Consider the following 16,889-nt stretch of genomic DNA (forward strand, 5'->3'; position numbering starts at 1 on the left):
CCCGATGTCCTTTGAGCCCAGCATCCTTTTTTCAATAGTTGCCAATTCAGGTCACAAGCAACTGGTAGTTACTAAAAGGTAGCTCTCTCTCATAACTCATTTCCAGAGAATAGCAATAGCTTTCCCAACTCTATCTTTGGTGAGGGGGGGGGGGGGGGGGGGGGGGGGAGGGGTTAAGGGGGACTGGATACTGGGACCAACTACCCCTTTGACCACAGAGCTGCCAAGTGAAATCCTCTATCCTTGGGTCACTGCAACATTTTCTTTTTCACAGAAAGGGACTTCACAAGTTAAACAATGCAAAAATATCCTCTGTGTGAAATAATCACAACACTTAGCATATCAGGGCCCTAAGCGTGCCCCAGACACTAGTACCCTGTACAAGTGCCAGCACAGGCACCGTCACTGTCACCCATACTCTTAGCATTAAGGTAATCAGATATAATGCAGGCACATTTTTACCCCAGTGGTGTTACCTTATTCAGGCATGTACAGCCAATAGTGGCATAAAGAACCTTCTCAATGAATGACTTACACTAAATCTCTTTATTGTTAAGACCTACAAAAATTAATGGTTTATGACAATGACTTAAAAAACAGGCCAGAAGAGAAAGTTGTCCAATGTTTTCAGAAGAGCAAAGGAAGAACAGTAGCCTTGATCATGCTTCAAAATCCAGCGTTTGTGTGCGCTGTTTTTCAAGCTCCACTTTCAAGTTCTGGGACAGATGTATTCAGTCTGTCTTTAAAGGCTGCAATTTGAGGCATCTGTTTGGGCATTTCCTTATCCTACATGTCTCACTACACAAGTTCAGCAGACCATGCCACCACCTCGCTCCAGTCCTGGTACTGCTATTCTGCCCCATGTTTTCACACAAATATTTACATGAGACTGAGCTGAGTTCACTCCCTCTCGTCAGTGTGCAAGTCAAAGAAAAAGCTGGTGCTGCTGCCCAGAACACGTTTGTTTTTCTTTAGCACAGAGATCTGGTTTTCCTGAGCCTCCATATCAGAGCTACTGGTAAAGATTCTGCTGGGACTTGGCTTCTTCTGCAGCTTTAATGTTGACCCCACCTGGCTGAAGTCACTGATCTCTCTCAGCACCTGTCACAGAATTAAAAAGGACTTACTACAAGAGCCATACTTCTGTACATTGCTCAGCCCTGCTCCCATCAAACGTCAACCTCCACCAGCAAGGCTTGACACAGAGCCATGTTTCAGCGTAGCCACCTGTCTCAGGAGTCTAAAATACATGCAAAATTAAAAAGGTAAAAAAAGTAAATAGATACAAATTTGTAAACATAAAAAATACAATGTGTAACACACAAAGATTAAAAAGGCAAATTTTACAAAAATGCGATGCATTAAAAAAAAAAAAAAAAAAAAAGATGAGAGCCACAGATGAATATCTGAGTATCAAATCTGAATATCCTGTATAATAATTTGCAACTCCAATGTTCTACGTCTGGATGCCTGCATTTGTAACATCCATAACTACTCATTGCCCTGCCCTCGCGTCAAAACATAATGACATCAGAGGGCGGAACAGTGAGGGAAGGGAAGCCAGCGCCAGCCAGCCAGATAACGTTCAGGTACAAATCGAGGGAAGGAGAGAATCGCCCCCCTCCCTCACCCCCGAGTTACAGGCCCCCTCCCTCACCCCTCTCCTCCGAGTTCCAGGCCCCCTACCTCCCTCTCCGAGTGCTAGCCCGACCTGCGCTGCCTGCCCTCTTCTCCTAGTCCTTTGCCTGCTCCTCGCCTTCCTATGTGCTGGCCAGAATTTAAAAGTTCTTAACTCAGGGTCCGGCGGCAGCAGTGAAAGGCGAGCAGGCACGGTGCTTCAGCCTGCCTTCCCTTCTCTCTCAGCTCTGCCTCTGGTCCCGCCCTTGCAGAAACAGGAAATGAGGGCAGGACCAGAGGCAGAGCTGAGAGAGAAGGGAAGGCAGGCTGAAGCACCGTGCCTGCTCGCCTTTCACTGCTGCCGCCGGACCCTGAGGTAAGAACGTTAAAATTCTGGGCGGCATGCAAGGAGCAGGCAAAGGACTAGGAGAAGAGGGCAGGCAGTGCAGTCGGGTTAGCACTCGGGGGGGGGGGGAGGAGCCTGGAACTCGGAGGAGAGGGGGGCCTGGAACTCAGAGGAGAAGGAGAGGGGCCTTGAACTCTGATGAGAGGGGGGGAGGGAGGGGGCCAAGATGGAACTCAGAGGATAACCTTGCTAGCGCCCGTTTCATTTGTGTGAGAAACGGGCCTTTTTTTACTAGTGTATAAATCAGTGAAAAACTCTTACCAAGAGCCATAGCCACCATAGAATGTAATTCATTATCTGTTGTGGCTCTTGGCGAGCATTTTTCACTTATCATTTATACATATTCAGATTAGATACTCAGATATTCATCTGTGGCTCATCTTTTTTTTTTTTTTTTAATCCTCTGGTTTTATACATCGCATTCTTGTAAAAATTTGCCTTTTTAATATTTGTGTTTTATACATTGTATTTTTTAAGTTTACAAATTTGTATCTATTACTTTTTTACCTTTTAATTTTATACTCCTGTAGCAGGTGGCTACACCAAAACACGGCTCCATGTTGAGTCTTCAAGATGTATTTATAACAACACTATATGACAAGATTCCCAACTCTCATATTCCTACTCCACTAGAACTTTTTCTCTATGTTCCTGTTCCACCACCCCAGTGGTTTCTCTACCTTCACCCCATATTGTTACATACTGCTGAATACCTCCCATGTAAAGCTATCCCATTCAATGCCAACCCTCTACGCCTTTTCATACACTGCATGCTGCCAACTCTACCTCCACCTACCAATCTCGATATGCACGGTTAGTCCTCTCCATAACTCATTACCACCCTCCAAGAACAATGCCAGTTCTTTTCTATCCCAGTTATGCCATGAAGTGTCAGTTCCCTCCCGATCTAACAGACCCAGAAGAATCTGTACCTTGCCGGGAAGTGAAACACAAGGTGGCGTGAAGAAGGAATCTGCTGATGCCACCTCGGTGAGGTCTAGAAGCTTGGGAAAGATTTCAGAATCTTGAGAGTGATCCTCACTGCTTGTGCCATCCTTTAAAAAAAAAAAAAAAGACAGGTATATTATTCTGCTCATCATTGTTTCTGCTGGTACTGGCCTTTTGATATTTTCTGCAGGTTGCCGTGAGCATATTAATGTTATATAAACGGACACCTCAGTGAAAAGGAAGTCAGTACCCCAAATCTTCATCACTTTAACACAACAGCAAAGGACCCACAACGGAATAAGAGGCAAGCCCCTTTGTATTGAAAACACTCCTCCATATTGGAAATTTGCCTGGATGTGTTTCAGCTACTTGTCCAAGTTATAAAATGGTTCTCAATTCCAGTAGTTAGGAACAAAGGGCAATGCCAGACAGATTTCTACAGGCTGTCCCCCACATATGGCGAAAGACAGAAAAAGGTCAAGTCTGTGCATGCTAAAAGTGAGGGTGCTGTACATCTCAAGGGGGAGGAGGAAGACATCTTCACATTGAAATTAACATAATACTGTTAGAAATACTTTTGGTTTTGCAAATATAATGCAGTCTTGGAATAATATATAAGTGCCTATATGTGGCTGGCATGATGGCAAATTGCCAATGGTAATGATGCTTGTAGTCTGCCAACTCCCAAATACAGATTTAAAGCGGATATCAAAATAGAATTATACAATTATAACAGATGAAAAGAGGAGCATCAATTAAATAACCAGCCTAATAAAAGAATTTATTAAATAAATACGCCTTCAATTGCTTGCAAAGCAGCACATAAGAGGGAATCTAAAATCAGCAGGTAAAGAACCCCATGCAGAAACGATGAGGAAATGAAGTTGATAAAGACTTTTTAAACTTAACTTTTTTGTAAAAATAAATAAATAAGACAAGAATCAATAGCTTGTGATGAAGGTGACAATAGAATAAGGAAAATATTCTGGACATGCGCCATTAAACATCTTTAACACCCAGCATAATATAAAAATACATGCTTTAATAGGTAGCCAATGTAATTTAATTAAACAGGTGTAACATGACCTCTTCTGGTCAAACCAGTGTTTAATCAAGAATGACTGATCTGTACAGAGTGGTGGGTGTGACCCTGGCTGCTTTGCTGGGCAGTCTGGATGGACCAGGCAGACCTTTACCTGCTGTTATTATAGATTGTGATTTGCCAGGCAATCCCATGTGACTGGGTCAAACCTCCAGTGTAGTTAGTAGAGCTGTATCGAAAAGCATATTTTACTATTCGGCCGAATACAATGGTGAAATTAGGCCTTACCTGCTCATTTTCTTTCCTCTAGATCCTCCAGACCGTTCAAGACGCTTGGGTTATGCACTCCTACCAGCAGAGGGAGACTGAGAACACTAAAACTTCTTATACAAGTAGCCTGTGCAGACCTTCTACTAACCAGTAAAACAGTAACAAAGCAGAGGAACAACACACCTCCACCTAAACAAAACCACTGAATCCACACTCAGATCTCCTCCCCTTAAGACGGGGGAATTCAACTGCAGATGGCCACAAACGGTACCACAAACTGCCCTTAGTAAAACTCCAGGACCCAAATCACAGGAGCTACTAGAAATATCAGCAACAGAAGTCTAAAGAAATTATTATACTGAACTGTCCAATACACTGGGTGGGCTCTTGAACGGTCTGGAGGATCTAGAGGAAAGAAAATTAGCAGGTAAGGCCTAATTTCACCTTCCTCAGGAATCCTCCAGACCGTTCAAGACGCTTGGGACGTACCAAAGCAGTAAACACATCTAATGGTGGGACCTGCAAAGCCCAGAGGACAGAACTGCAGCTCCAAAACTGGCATCCTCCCTTGCCTGTACACCCACTTTGTAATGTTTGACAAAAGAATGCAGGGAGGACTACACTGCCGCTCTACAAATGTCCACCGGTGGAACAAAACTACTCTCTGCCCAAGAAGCCGCCATCCCCCTAGTGGAATGTGCCTTGAGCCCCACCGGCACCGTACGGCCATGCAATATGTAAGCCGAAGAGATGGCATCCTTCAACCACCGAGCTATAGATGCCTTAAAAGCAGCCGCTCCCTTCTTGGGCCCCCCATGAAGGACAAATAACCTGTCCAAAGACCTGACCTGAATTCCTCCAACCTGCGCAAGTAAACCTTCAACACTCTGTGCACATCCAATTTCTCCAAACGACGCTGAGAAGCATCCCCCGTCCGGTCCCACAAGACCGGCAACAAAATCACCTGAATGACATGAAAGGAGGATACCACCTTAGGCAAAAACGAAGGGACTGGACGCAGCGAAACCTTTTCCTTAGAAAACCACAGAAACGGAGGCCTACATGAAAAAGCCTGAATATCCGAAATCCTGCGAGCCGACGATATAGCTACCAAAAAGAAATATAAAATGCCCCAATCTATCCACCCTATCAGATTAACTGTTCACTCGTCCTCTAGATTGCTCACTTGTCTTTAGTTTGTTCTCTTGTCTTTTAGATTGTAAGCTCTTTGAGCAGGGACTGTCCTTCTATGTTTAAATTGTACAGCGCTGCGTAACCCTAGTAGCGCTTTAGAAATGTTAGTTAGTAGTAGTAGTAAAAAGACCACCTTCATAGTAAGGTCTTTTATCGAACAAGACTCCAAGGGCTCAAAAGGAGAACCCGCCAAAGAGTCAAGAACGATATTAAGATCCCACTGTGGAACTACCGGCCGCTGAGGAGGACAAAGCAACTTCACCTCCCTCAAAAAACGGACCACATCCGGGGAAGACGCAACCGACCTGCCCTGCACCTTACCCCGAAAACACGCCAAAGCAGCCAGCTGCACCTTCAAAGATGACAATGAAAGGCCCTTCTCAAAACCATCCTGCAAGAAATCTAAAATGCACAACACAGAAGCTGTTGAAGGGACACATGCCCGGTCCCCACACCAATCTTCAAATATGCGCCACACACGCATATAGGCCAAAGACGTCGAACTTTTGCGAGACTGCAGAATCGTCTGAATCACCTGAGGGGAAAACCCTTTCCTTCTCAACCGTTCCCTCTCAAGGGCCACACCGTAAGAGAGAACAAATCCGGATCCGGCATGACAATTGGACCCTGACACAACAGCACCGAGCCCCCCAGCCGCAGAGGCTCGTCTTCTAACAAGCACATCAGATCCCCAAACCACGGCAGACGCAGCCAATTCGGAGCCAACAACAACACCGGACCCGCATGACCTTCTACCCTCTGTAGGACTTGACTTATCAAGGGCCACGGGGGAAACACGTACAGCTGAGGCCACGGAAGGACCAACGCATCGATCCCTTCCGCTCACGGATCCCGACGCCGACTGAAATACCGAGGAACCTGAGCTTTCTGTGCTGAAGCCATGAGATCCACTACTGGCATTCCCCACTTTAAAACTATCTGGTCGAACACCGACCGGTGCAGAGACCATTCTCCGGGGACCAACATGTGTCTGCTTAGAAAATCCGCGTTCACGTTGTCCACCCCGGCCACGTGCGCCGCCGAAATCTGCACTAGATGCCTTTCCGCCCAACTCATGAGCAGAGCCGTCTCGACTGCCAACCGAGGACTCTTTGTACTGCCCTGCCGGTTGACATACGCTACCGCTGTCGCGTTGTCGGACATGACTCTTACCGCCTTTCCAACCACACTTGAGCGAAACACCAACAGAGCTAGCCGAATTGCCCTCATATCCAACCGGTTGATAGACCACTGAGCTTCCTCCGTCGACCACCACCCCTGTGCAGACCACAACAACACTTCCCTCAATCTCCGCGACAGACCACCTTGCTCCCGATCCATCGCGTGATCCGCGGCTAAACTAGGCGCGCTTCCCACCACACATGGGTCCCCTGGCGCCAGTACGGCATGCGCGTCCAAAAGGGCCGCGCTTCCTGCCAAAAATGGCTCCATCGAGGCCGTCCCGGGATGCGCAGCCAAAATGGCCGCGTTTCCCGCCAAAACCGGCCCCGCTGTTGCCTGCCCGGAATGTGCGGTCAAATCGCCGCCCAACACCTCCGCCGACTCAGGGGAAAGCACAGGGGGCAAGAGCGCTGACAACGTAGGCTCTCCACAAAATCTACATTGGCCACCTTTCACTTCAACGCCGCGCTTCGCGCAAAACAGACACCTCGCTGGCTTAGACATAAGGGCCGCGAACACAATAAAAACAAACAGTTGCTTTGTGCTCTGACAGACTAATAGGCAAAACCGCTTAAGGCAAGAACGCCCTTGAAGACGTTTTATCTCTGAACTGCCACAAGAACGGCCAAAATAGCCGCCTTTTAAAAATGTTTATTTTTTTAAAACCTCATTGCTGATGCCTAAACTCCTCAAGGGTACAGAACGAGGTCTGTAGCCGAAGTTAAGCAGTCCTCCAGAGGAACAGCACAGGGGGAGGGACCCGGCCACCCGGGTGTGACACCCCACAGGGAATAAGAAGCCCCTTAGGACTTACACCCTGTAATAGAGATCCAAGTGTGGGTTCTCTTAACATTTACAACCCAACCTAGAAACCCCAAACGGGCTTACCAGACTGAGTACACTGCACAGGCTGCACACCCTCTGCTGAGACTGAGAAAATACTGGTTAGTAGAAGGTCTGCACAGGCTACTTGTATAAGAAGTTTTAGTGTTCTCAGTCTCCCTCTGCTGGTAGGAGTGCATAACCCAAGCGTCTTGAACGGTCTGGAGGATTGCTGAGGAATAATGAAAATTATTTGGCTGAATATATAATAAAAGCAGCAACATGAAATCAGGTCAAGTAGGACTTAGCATGGTAGAGCCCCAGATTATATTTGAATTTAAAATTGATATTTGGCAGAATACGAATAATGTATTTTAGGCACTATTTGGGGCCAAATCAAATAAGAATATTCAGTATAGCCCTAGTAGTTAGTGTAGTGGTGAGGGTGCTCTATTAGTGATTAGACTTAGAGATTTCACCACCATTAAGAACAAATCAAAAGTCACAGCCTAATCCAGAATTTCAGGACAAAATACAACCCAGCTGGGATCTCAGTAGCACTTAACACACCATGAAATTTTCACGGTTTCGACACTTAACAGGGTCACAGTTACAGCCCTCATTGCACTCCATCTTATGTTTCCGACAGCCACACAATTTATTTCCACAGCAGCCTTTGCAGGAACACTGTAGAGACAAAAGCAAAAAAAAAAAAAAAGTTAGACCGTCTGCTTTTGCACCTTCTACATCCAGAGTCACAACAGGGTGTGAACCCACAGCTGTTCTTACTGTCCATATGCTGCCCACACTGGATGGTCAATAGCTCTTCCTGGAAACTTCATTTACTTGGTCTCTACAGCTGAAATGAGCTCAGTCCCAGCCAATCCTGTGCTAGCCTGAAAGACCTGATCTCCAGAGAGAGATTCCAGCCAATGTATTGATTGATTGCCAGTTCATTCCTTTGGCTAGTCCTGAACCAGGTCCATTTACAATAGCTCATGTTTCCTCAGGTTACAGCAGCCTCCAGACTTACCCCAATCTTCTTAGCAACTTTACTAATATTACTGGGAATCCATTCTATATCTTCTTCCTCATTCTGTGATTCCTCCGATTCCGAGATGAGCTCCTCTAGCTTCATGCGTGGTGTCAAGCCTGGAGCCCTGGCCGTAGTACGCCTGTAGTTCCTTGGCTGAGACAAAAAGGTCACATGGCTGCTGTTACATAAGAATAGCCATACTAGATCAGGTCAGCTACCGTCCCCCCTAAAGTATGCTAGACAATGGGAAGAAGATCTGGGAACGGGAAGGGATTTATAAAAACCTTTTGAAGGTCTCTATATCTAGTAGTCTAACAGAGAATGGATATAAAATGTTATACCATTGGCATCTCACCCCAGTACGCCTGAAAGCTATATATGGGAAGGCATCTGATAGATGTTGGTGTGGCTGTGGGGGTCCGGGCACCTTTATACACATTTGGTGGTCTTGTCCCAAAGCTCAACGATACTGGGGTGAGATAGTAGGTTGGGTGTCAGATATTCTGGGAGTTCGGGTGAACCCAACTATAGCCAGCTGCTTGCTCCATTTCGGACCCAGCGAATTACATACACAGTCGCAGGCTAACATCATATATTTATGGCAGATCGCCTATCACTCACGACAGCCTGGAAGCAGCAGGAGACCCCTGCACTTCTTCAGGTCCAGAGCAAAGTAAATTTGTGTACCTTATGTCTAAGCTCACTGCCTTTCGCAGAAATAGATTAACGTGATTCCATAAGACATGGGAGGCATATATTGGCTGGCTCGAGTTTGCCTGCTCCGTATTGAGAGAGTTATGACCTCTTGGAATTGGGAGTTTGTCTTACTCACATTGTAACAGTTTTGTTCTATTAGCTTAATACTAGACACGAGGGGGGGGAAGGGGGGAGGGAGTATGAGTTACTTGTAATTGATATGAGCCTCATACTGAAGAGTGACAGTATGTTATTAGCTATTTTCCTGTATAGGTTTGGGGATTGAGACAATTGTAGTGGGAGTGGGGGGGGGGGGGGGTCCGTTTGTTGCATTACGTTTAAACTTTCATTAAAAATAAACAAGTAAAATAGAATAGCCATACTAGGTCAGACAAAATGGACCATCTACCACAGTGTCCTGTTTCCAACAGTGGCCAATCCAGGTCACAGATACCAGTAGAAACCCAAATAGTAGTAACATTACATACTACCAATCCCGGGGCAAGCAATGGCTTCCCCCATGTAATAAAATAAATGTCTCTCTCAAACCTTTTTAGATATGCTAACCGCCGTTACTATATCCTCTGGCATTGAGTTCTTTGAGTGAAAAAATATTTCTTCCTATTTGTTTTAAAAGTATTGCAATGTAATTTCATTGAGTGTCCCCTAGTCCGTACTTTTTGAAAGAGTAAAAAAAATCAATTCACTTTTACCGTTCTACACTACTCAGGATTCTGTAGACCTCAATCATCTCTTTTCCAAGCTGAAAAGCCCTAACCTCTTTAGCCTTGCCTCAAATGAGAGGTGTTCCATCCCATTTATCATTCTGATCGCTCTTTTTTTGAACCTTTTCTAAATTCTGCTATATCTTTGGAGATATGACTACAATTGAAAGCAATACTCAAGTTGAGGTTGCACCATGGAGTGATACAGAGGCATTGGTCTTATTTACGATCTCTTTCCTAGAATAGTTTGCTTTTTTTGGCTGCCACCGCACACTGGACATAAAATTTCAGCATATTGTCTACAATGACACTTAGATCTTTTTCTTGGGTGCTGACTCCCAAGGTGGACCCTAGCATCAGGCAACTATGATTTGGATTATTCTTCCTATCACTATAGTGCACTTGCGATCATTCCACCCCTTCTCCTAAATAAAAGATAGCTGTAAAGAGCCATGTCCTTACTTTATACATTAAGAGCACATGTTCACGTTACCTTAGGAGGGACATAATCAAAGGGTGAATCAGAGATCTCAATGACCACATCATTCTTGAGTCCACACAGTTTCTTCCCACTTGCCACCTGAATCAGGGTTAGTTTCTGTAAAAAGAGGAAATTGGATGTTACTACAGGAGTTGGTAAAAGTGGGCCAAGGCAAAAGGAAGAATCTGGAGGAGGAGACATGGAGGGTTAAAGAAACAAAGTACCTGCTTCAATAATTCATTCTCTTGGATGAGATGCTGGTTTTTCTCACAAAGTTCTCTCATTTTCTCAAGCTCCTCATCCTGTAAGCCAAATGAAAAATTCTTTAAGATGAATCAAACAGGAATGCTAAATTCAGAGAGGGATGTAGGAACATATGGGGAATTATGAATCTTTCCACTTGTGTGCTCAGCATAAGGGCAGCTATGTCAAGCCCATTCTGTAACCAAATTGCTTTATCTGTAAGTTTAGCTACAAGGCCATGTTTATCTGTAACAGGGGTTTCTCTGTGGACAGTATGATACATCAGCCACACATTGACAATGTTATCCAATGATGCCACATCTGGAGTAGCTTCCTTAGAGCTCAGAAAAGCATGTAATGGACATCACAAGAGATGTATAGCAACTGTGACTTTCTACATGGAATGCTAGATACCAAAATTAGATTTTACACACTTCCTAGAAGTCATTGTTTTGGTTTTTTTTACCATCTTAAAGCAACTCTGGCCGTGTCGGGTTTCTGCATATTTATAGGTGGCGAACAGTTGAGCCACGGGATAAATAAAGAAGTGGTGTGGATTTAAAAAGGGATGTTTGATACTGCAGTGCTGACAGTTCCGGTTTATTAGGTGGGGCTCGCTTGAGCAGTTCGAGCCACCAAGCAGGGTTTCTTGTTCCCTGGGACGTATCCATGAAAGATTTAATTGAATGACTTGTAAGCACTTTATAGTAATTTTCAAGGAGACCAATGTTTAAAATAAGAGATTTATTGTGACTAGTAACCATTAAAGTGTTCGGAACCCACTATAGATAGTACAGATATTTCACCAATAAAGTGTTTTCTGCCATACTGATGCTCTCTTCCATTTCTTGTTTGGAATTTTTTTTTAACCTAACCACTTTTACCATCTAACTTTGTCACCAAACAGGTTTTCACCTGTGCTAGTGGTGTCTGTGAGATGCACATAAATGTCTTTAGTTCTGATGCTCTGAGCTACAGAAAGTGATCCTGTAGCCAAGACCTACATTCCAAGTGATGTAATATCCTCTCGCACCAAGGATAACTCTCCAAAGGCGTGTGCACAAGACCAACCAGGTACCAATTAACCTAGAACTTATATACAAATCCTGTTGTGTAGGTGCAGCCTGGAACAGAATGAAAACTGACCTAGGAAGGTGGGGAACTGGATTCTAGACTTCAAATTCTGCAGAACTGTCTAACCGAACTGACCGCCATGTTGGGAATCCTGCTCAAGGTAGTAGTGAGATGTGAATGTATGGACTGAAGACCATGTTGCACCTTTGCAAATCTCCTCAGTGGAGGCTAATTTCAAGTGGGATATTGATACAGCCATGGCTGACATTGTGAGCCATGACACGACCCCTCCAGAGTCAGCCTAGCCTGGGCATAAGTAAAGGAGATACAATCTGTAGGCCAATTAGATAAAATGCTTTTACCAATGGCTGCCCCCATCCTGTTTGGGTTAAATGAAACAAAAAGCTGAACTGTCTATGGGCTTTAGTTCACTCCAGAGAGAAAGCTAAGGCTTGCTTGCAGTCCAAAGTGTGTATTACGCTTTCACAAGGATAAGCAAGATTTTTGGAAAAAATGCTGGCAGAACCAACTGATTAAAGTGGAAATCTAACACTACCTTCAGAAGGAACTTCGTTCCTTTTGTCTTGCGGCACCTTATGCCTGGAACCATCTTCCCGAACCCATACGTCTAGCTCCATCTCTACCTGTTTTTAAATCTATGCTGAAAGCTCACCTTTTCACTACTGCCTTTGGCTCCTAACCACTACTCATTTGCCCTTCTCCTCCCTGTTCCTCTTTACCCTGTAATTCCCTTGCACGTAATGTCTTGTCTGTCCGTTTTACCTAGATTGTAAGCTCTTTGGGCAGGGACTCTCTATGTCAAGTGTTCAGCGCTGCGTGCGTCTGGTAGTGCTATATACATGCTATTAGTAGTAGTAGTAGTAGTAAGATGGGTGTAAAGAACCACTTTTATGATGACATGTATGATGTGGATCAATTACTATGGTCTGAAGCTTGCTAACCTTCAGGTGGCAAGTGTCAAGTGGCTCAAAAGGAGCTTTCATCAGCTGGGTGAGGATAACGAAGTCCAAGGGCACAGTGGAAGGTTTGATTGGGGGTTTCATCAAAAGTAAACCTCTCAAACTGAACTAGAGGCTGTAGAGAGATGGGTTTACCTTACACATGGTGGTAAGTGCCAACTGCACTGACGAACTCTTACACAGTTGGTTTTGAGATTAGATTCAAAAGGATGGTATTCAAGCAGTTTTTGTGCAGGGCAGAAAAAGGGATCTAATGTCTTGCCCTCACACCAGACAGCAAACAGATTCCATTTGAAATTATGACTTATTGGTGGAATCTCTTTTTTCCTGGAAGCAAGCAGAACCCTGGAGACACCCTCATGCAGCTGGACGATGCTAGCTCTATACTCTCAATCTCCAAGCCATGAGGGCTAGGAATTGGAAGATGGTATGCCAAAGAGACCACTCATTCAGTGTGATGAGGGTCAGAAATGACTCCAGTCTCCACAGTTGTTTGGAGGCTAGCTCCAGAAGTAGAAGAAACCATATCTGCCTCGGCCAAAAAGACACGAGGATCATGGTTCCCTGGTTCTGAGTTTCAAAAAAGTCTTTCCTATGAGAAGATGGAGGATATATATACAGAAGATCATTCCACCCAATGAAGGAGGGTGTTCTATGCTAGTCTGCCATGTAATCTCAGCATAGAGCAGAACTGATGGACTGTTGAGATGAGTGGCAAAGAGATCCACCAAGGGGTTGCCCCGCTTTCGGAACAATGTCCATGTTTAGAGACCACTCATGCAGTTGAGTGAAAAAAAAAATTCCTCCCATTTGTTTTAAAAGTATTTTCAAGTAACTTCATTAAGTGTCCTAGTCTTTGTAGTTTTTGAAAGAGTAAAAGATCACTTCTATTTTTTCTACACCACTCAGTATTTTGTAGACCTCAATCATCTCAGCTGTCTCTTTTCCAAGCTAAAGAGACCTAACCTCTTTATTAACTACTACTACTATAAATCACTTCTATAGCACTACCAGTCGTACGCAGCGCTTTACAATTGAACATGAAAAAGACAGTCCCTGCTCTAAAGAGCTTACAATCTAAATCAGGACCAAAAAGGATAAGGGAAGGACAGACAGAAGGACACATAAGGATAAGATAAAAGTTACACGTCAGGAGTCGAAAGCAGCATCAAACAGGTAGGCCTTTAGCCTGGATTTGAGGGCAGCCAGGGATGGAGCTTGATGTAATGGCTCAGGAAGTCTATTCCAGGCATAAGGTGCGGCAAGATAAAAGGAACGGAGTCTGGAATTAGCGATGGAGGAGAAGGGTACAATTAGGAGAGATTTGCCTAGTGAACGGAGTTCCTCGGAAGGAGTGTAGGGAGAGATGAGGGTGGAGAGGTAGTGAGGGGCTGCAGAGTGAATACACTTATAGGTCAACAAGACCTATAAGTGTATTCTGCCCGCAACCTCTGAGTCATCTTCGACTCCTCCCTCTCCTTCTTTGTGCATATCCAGCAGATAGCCAAGACCTGTCGCTTCTTCCTCTACAACATTAGCAAAATTCGCCCTTTCCTCTCTGAGCACACCACCCGAACTCTCATCCACTCTCTCACCACCTCTCGCCTTGACTACTGCAACCTACTACTCACTGGCCTCCCATCTATCCCTCCTTCAGTCCGTTCAGAACTCTGCTGCACGTCTAACCTTCCGCCTGGACCGATATACTCAAATCGCCCCTCTCCTCAAATCACTTCACTGGCTTCCGATTAGGTACCGCATACAGTTCAAGCTTCTCCTACTAACCTACAAATGCACTCAATCTGCAGCCCCTCCCTACCTCTCTACCCTCATCTCCCCCTACGTTCCTACCCGTAACCTCTGCTCTCAAGACAAATCCCTCCTTTCAGTACCTCTCTCCACCACAGCCAACTCCAGGCTCCGCCCTTTCTCCCTCGCCTCACCCCATGCCTGGAATAAACTCCCTGAGCCCATTCGCCAGGCCCCCTCCCTGCCCATCTTCAAATCCTTACTCAAAGCCCATCTCTTCAATGTCGCCTTCAGCACCTAACCACCATACCTCTTATTCAGGAAATCTAGACTGCCCCAACTTGACATTTCGTCCTTTAGATTGTAAGCTCCTTTGAGCAGGGACTGTCCTTCCTTGTTAAACTGTACAGCCCTGCGTAACCCTAGTAGCGCTCTAGAAATGTTAAGTGGTAGTAGTAGTAGGAGCTTGAATTGTATACGGAAATGGATAGGGAGCCAGTGAAGTGATTTCAGGAGAGGGCTGATATGGGCATAACGACTTTGGCGAAATATTAGTCGTGCGGCAGAGTTTTCAACAGATTGAAGAGGAGACAGATGGCTGAGTGGAAGACCTCAGAGAAGCAAGTTGCAGTAGTCTAAGCGAGAGGTGATGAGAGTGTGGATGAGGGCTCTGATAGCGTGTTCAGAAAGTTAAGGGCAAATTCTGGCAATGTTATAAAGGAAGAAACGACAGGTTTTAGCAATCTGTTGAATATGGGCAGAGAAGGAGAGGGAGGAGTCGAAGATGACCCCAAGGTTGCGAGCAGACGAGACAGGAAGAATGAGCGTGTTGTCGACAAATAGAGAATGGGGGAAGGGGAGAGGTTGGTTTAGGACAGTGGCGTAGCCAGACCTGACATTTTGGGTGGGCACTGTGCATATAGGTATGAATAGTGTTTCTTGGGATACTACAAAATAATGCCTTAGAATGCACTTTTTTTTTTTTTTATATTTGTACCCCGCGCTTTCCCACTCATGGCAGGCTCAATGCGGCTTACATGGGGCAATGGAGGGTTAAGTGACTTGCCCAGAGTCACAAGGAGCTGCCTGTGCCTGAAGTGGGAATCAAACTCAGTTCCCCAGGACCAAAGTCCACCACCCTAACCACTAGGCCACTCCTCCACTGTTGCTACTATTGGAGATTCTACATGGAATGCTGCTATTCCACTAGCAACATTCCATGTAGAAGTCGGCCCTTGCAGATCACCAATGTGGCCGCGCAGGTTTCTGCTTCTGTGAGTCTGACTCACAGAAACAGAAGCCTGCACAGCCTTCTACATGGAATGTTGCTAGTGGAATAGCAACATTCCATGTGGAATCTCCAATAGTAGCAACATTCCATGTAGAATCTCCAATAGTATCTATTTTATTTTTGTTACATTTGTACCCTGCGCTTTCCCACTCATGGCAGGCTCAATGCGGCTTACATGGGGCAATGGAGGGTTAAGTGACTTGCCCAGAGTCACAAGGAGCTGCCTGTGCCGGGAATCGAACTCAGTTCCTCAGTTCCCCAGGACCAGAGTCCACCACCCTAACCACTAGGCCACTCCTCCACTTGATGATGAATTGCTAAGTAGTCTGCCCAACAGCTGCCCTGCATCGACAAACCACAGACATACTTAAAGGAGAATCGATATTTTTAAATATATTTACATTATGCCATATCAAATTTGACCAGACATAGATCTACTATAATGGCAAACATATCAATGCATGTGACAGGATCCTGCAATATAATTACAGCAATGATGTACAGCAATGTATTCAAATTCTGATAGCAACAAAATCCCTTCACTGCCAGGTAGTTTGTAAAGTAACACTAAATCCTGCAGAGGCTTCTCAGATCCTATGTTGCAAACCTTAACACCAGTTCCAATAACAGAACCTTTACAAAGGCAGCAGTGAATATACACAACAGCACTACATATCCCATTGGGAAAGCCAGACAAGTCATACTCAAAGATCCCCAACAGCACTACACATCTCATTGGAAAAGCCAGACAAGTCATGCTCATAGATCCCCACACAAACCACATGCCAGCAGAATCTCTCACCTACTCGGACACATGCAGGACATACACAGACCAACCCTCATCAATTACAGAATAATGGAATAAAAATTAGAAATTGTTCTTTAACCCAACATCAGCTTTTCCCCTCCCTATCCCCCCCATCCATCTCCGTAGCCCAGAATCTGCCCTTTCTTTCCTTCCCCCATCTATCCCAGTAGCCCAGCATCCATCCCATAGCTAGGCATCAGCCCTACCCTGCCCCCCACCCCTCCCTGTAGCCTAGCATCAGCCCTGTCCTACGCCCATCCATCTCCCCCATGGTCTGGCATCTCCCCAACCCCACCCTGAAGGACACAAGCATTAAATATAAGAC

General features: G+C 45.2%; 1 protein-coding gene across 1 annotated transcript in view; it reads right to left on the reverse strand.

The window, feature by feature from the left end:
* Positions 1-568: 568 nt before the first annotated feature.
* Positions 569-16,889, reverse strand: part of KIF4A (kinesin family member 4A) — a 114,524-nt gene continuing 98,203 nt past the window's right edge. Inside the window, exons 16-21 of the mRNA XM_030209792.1 lie at positions 10,644-10,721; positions 10,432-10,536; positions 8,515-8,670; positions 8,052-8,168; positions 2,956-3,078; positions 569-1,101 (exon numbers count right to left, since the gene is read on the reverse strand). Coding sequence (XP_030065652.1) covers positions 901-1,101; positions 2,956-3,078; positions 8,052-8,168; positions 8,515-8,670; positions 10,432-10,536; positions 10,644-10,721 — 780 coding nt within the window. The 3' untranslated portion in view covers positions 569-900. The remainder of the gene's footprint in view (positions 1,102-2,955; positions 3,079-8,051; positions 8,169-8,514; positions 8,671-10,431; positions 10,537-10,643; positions 10,722-16,889) is intronic.

This window comes from Microcaecilia unicolor, chromosome 7 (assembly GCF_901765095.1).
Source record: "Microcaecilia unicolor chromosome 7, aMicUni1.1, whole genome shotgun sequence".
In the NCBI taxonomy this organism is placed as follows: domain Eukaryota; kingdom Metazoa; phylum Chordata; class Amphibia; order Gymnophiona; family Siphonopidae; genus Microcaecilia; species Microcaecilia unicolor.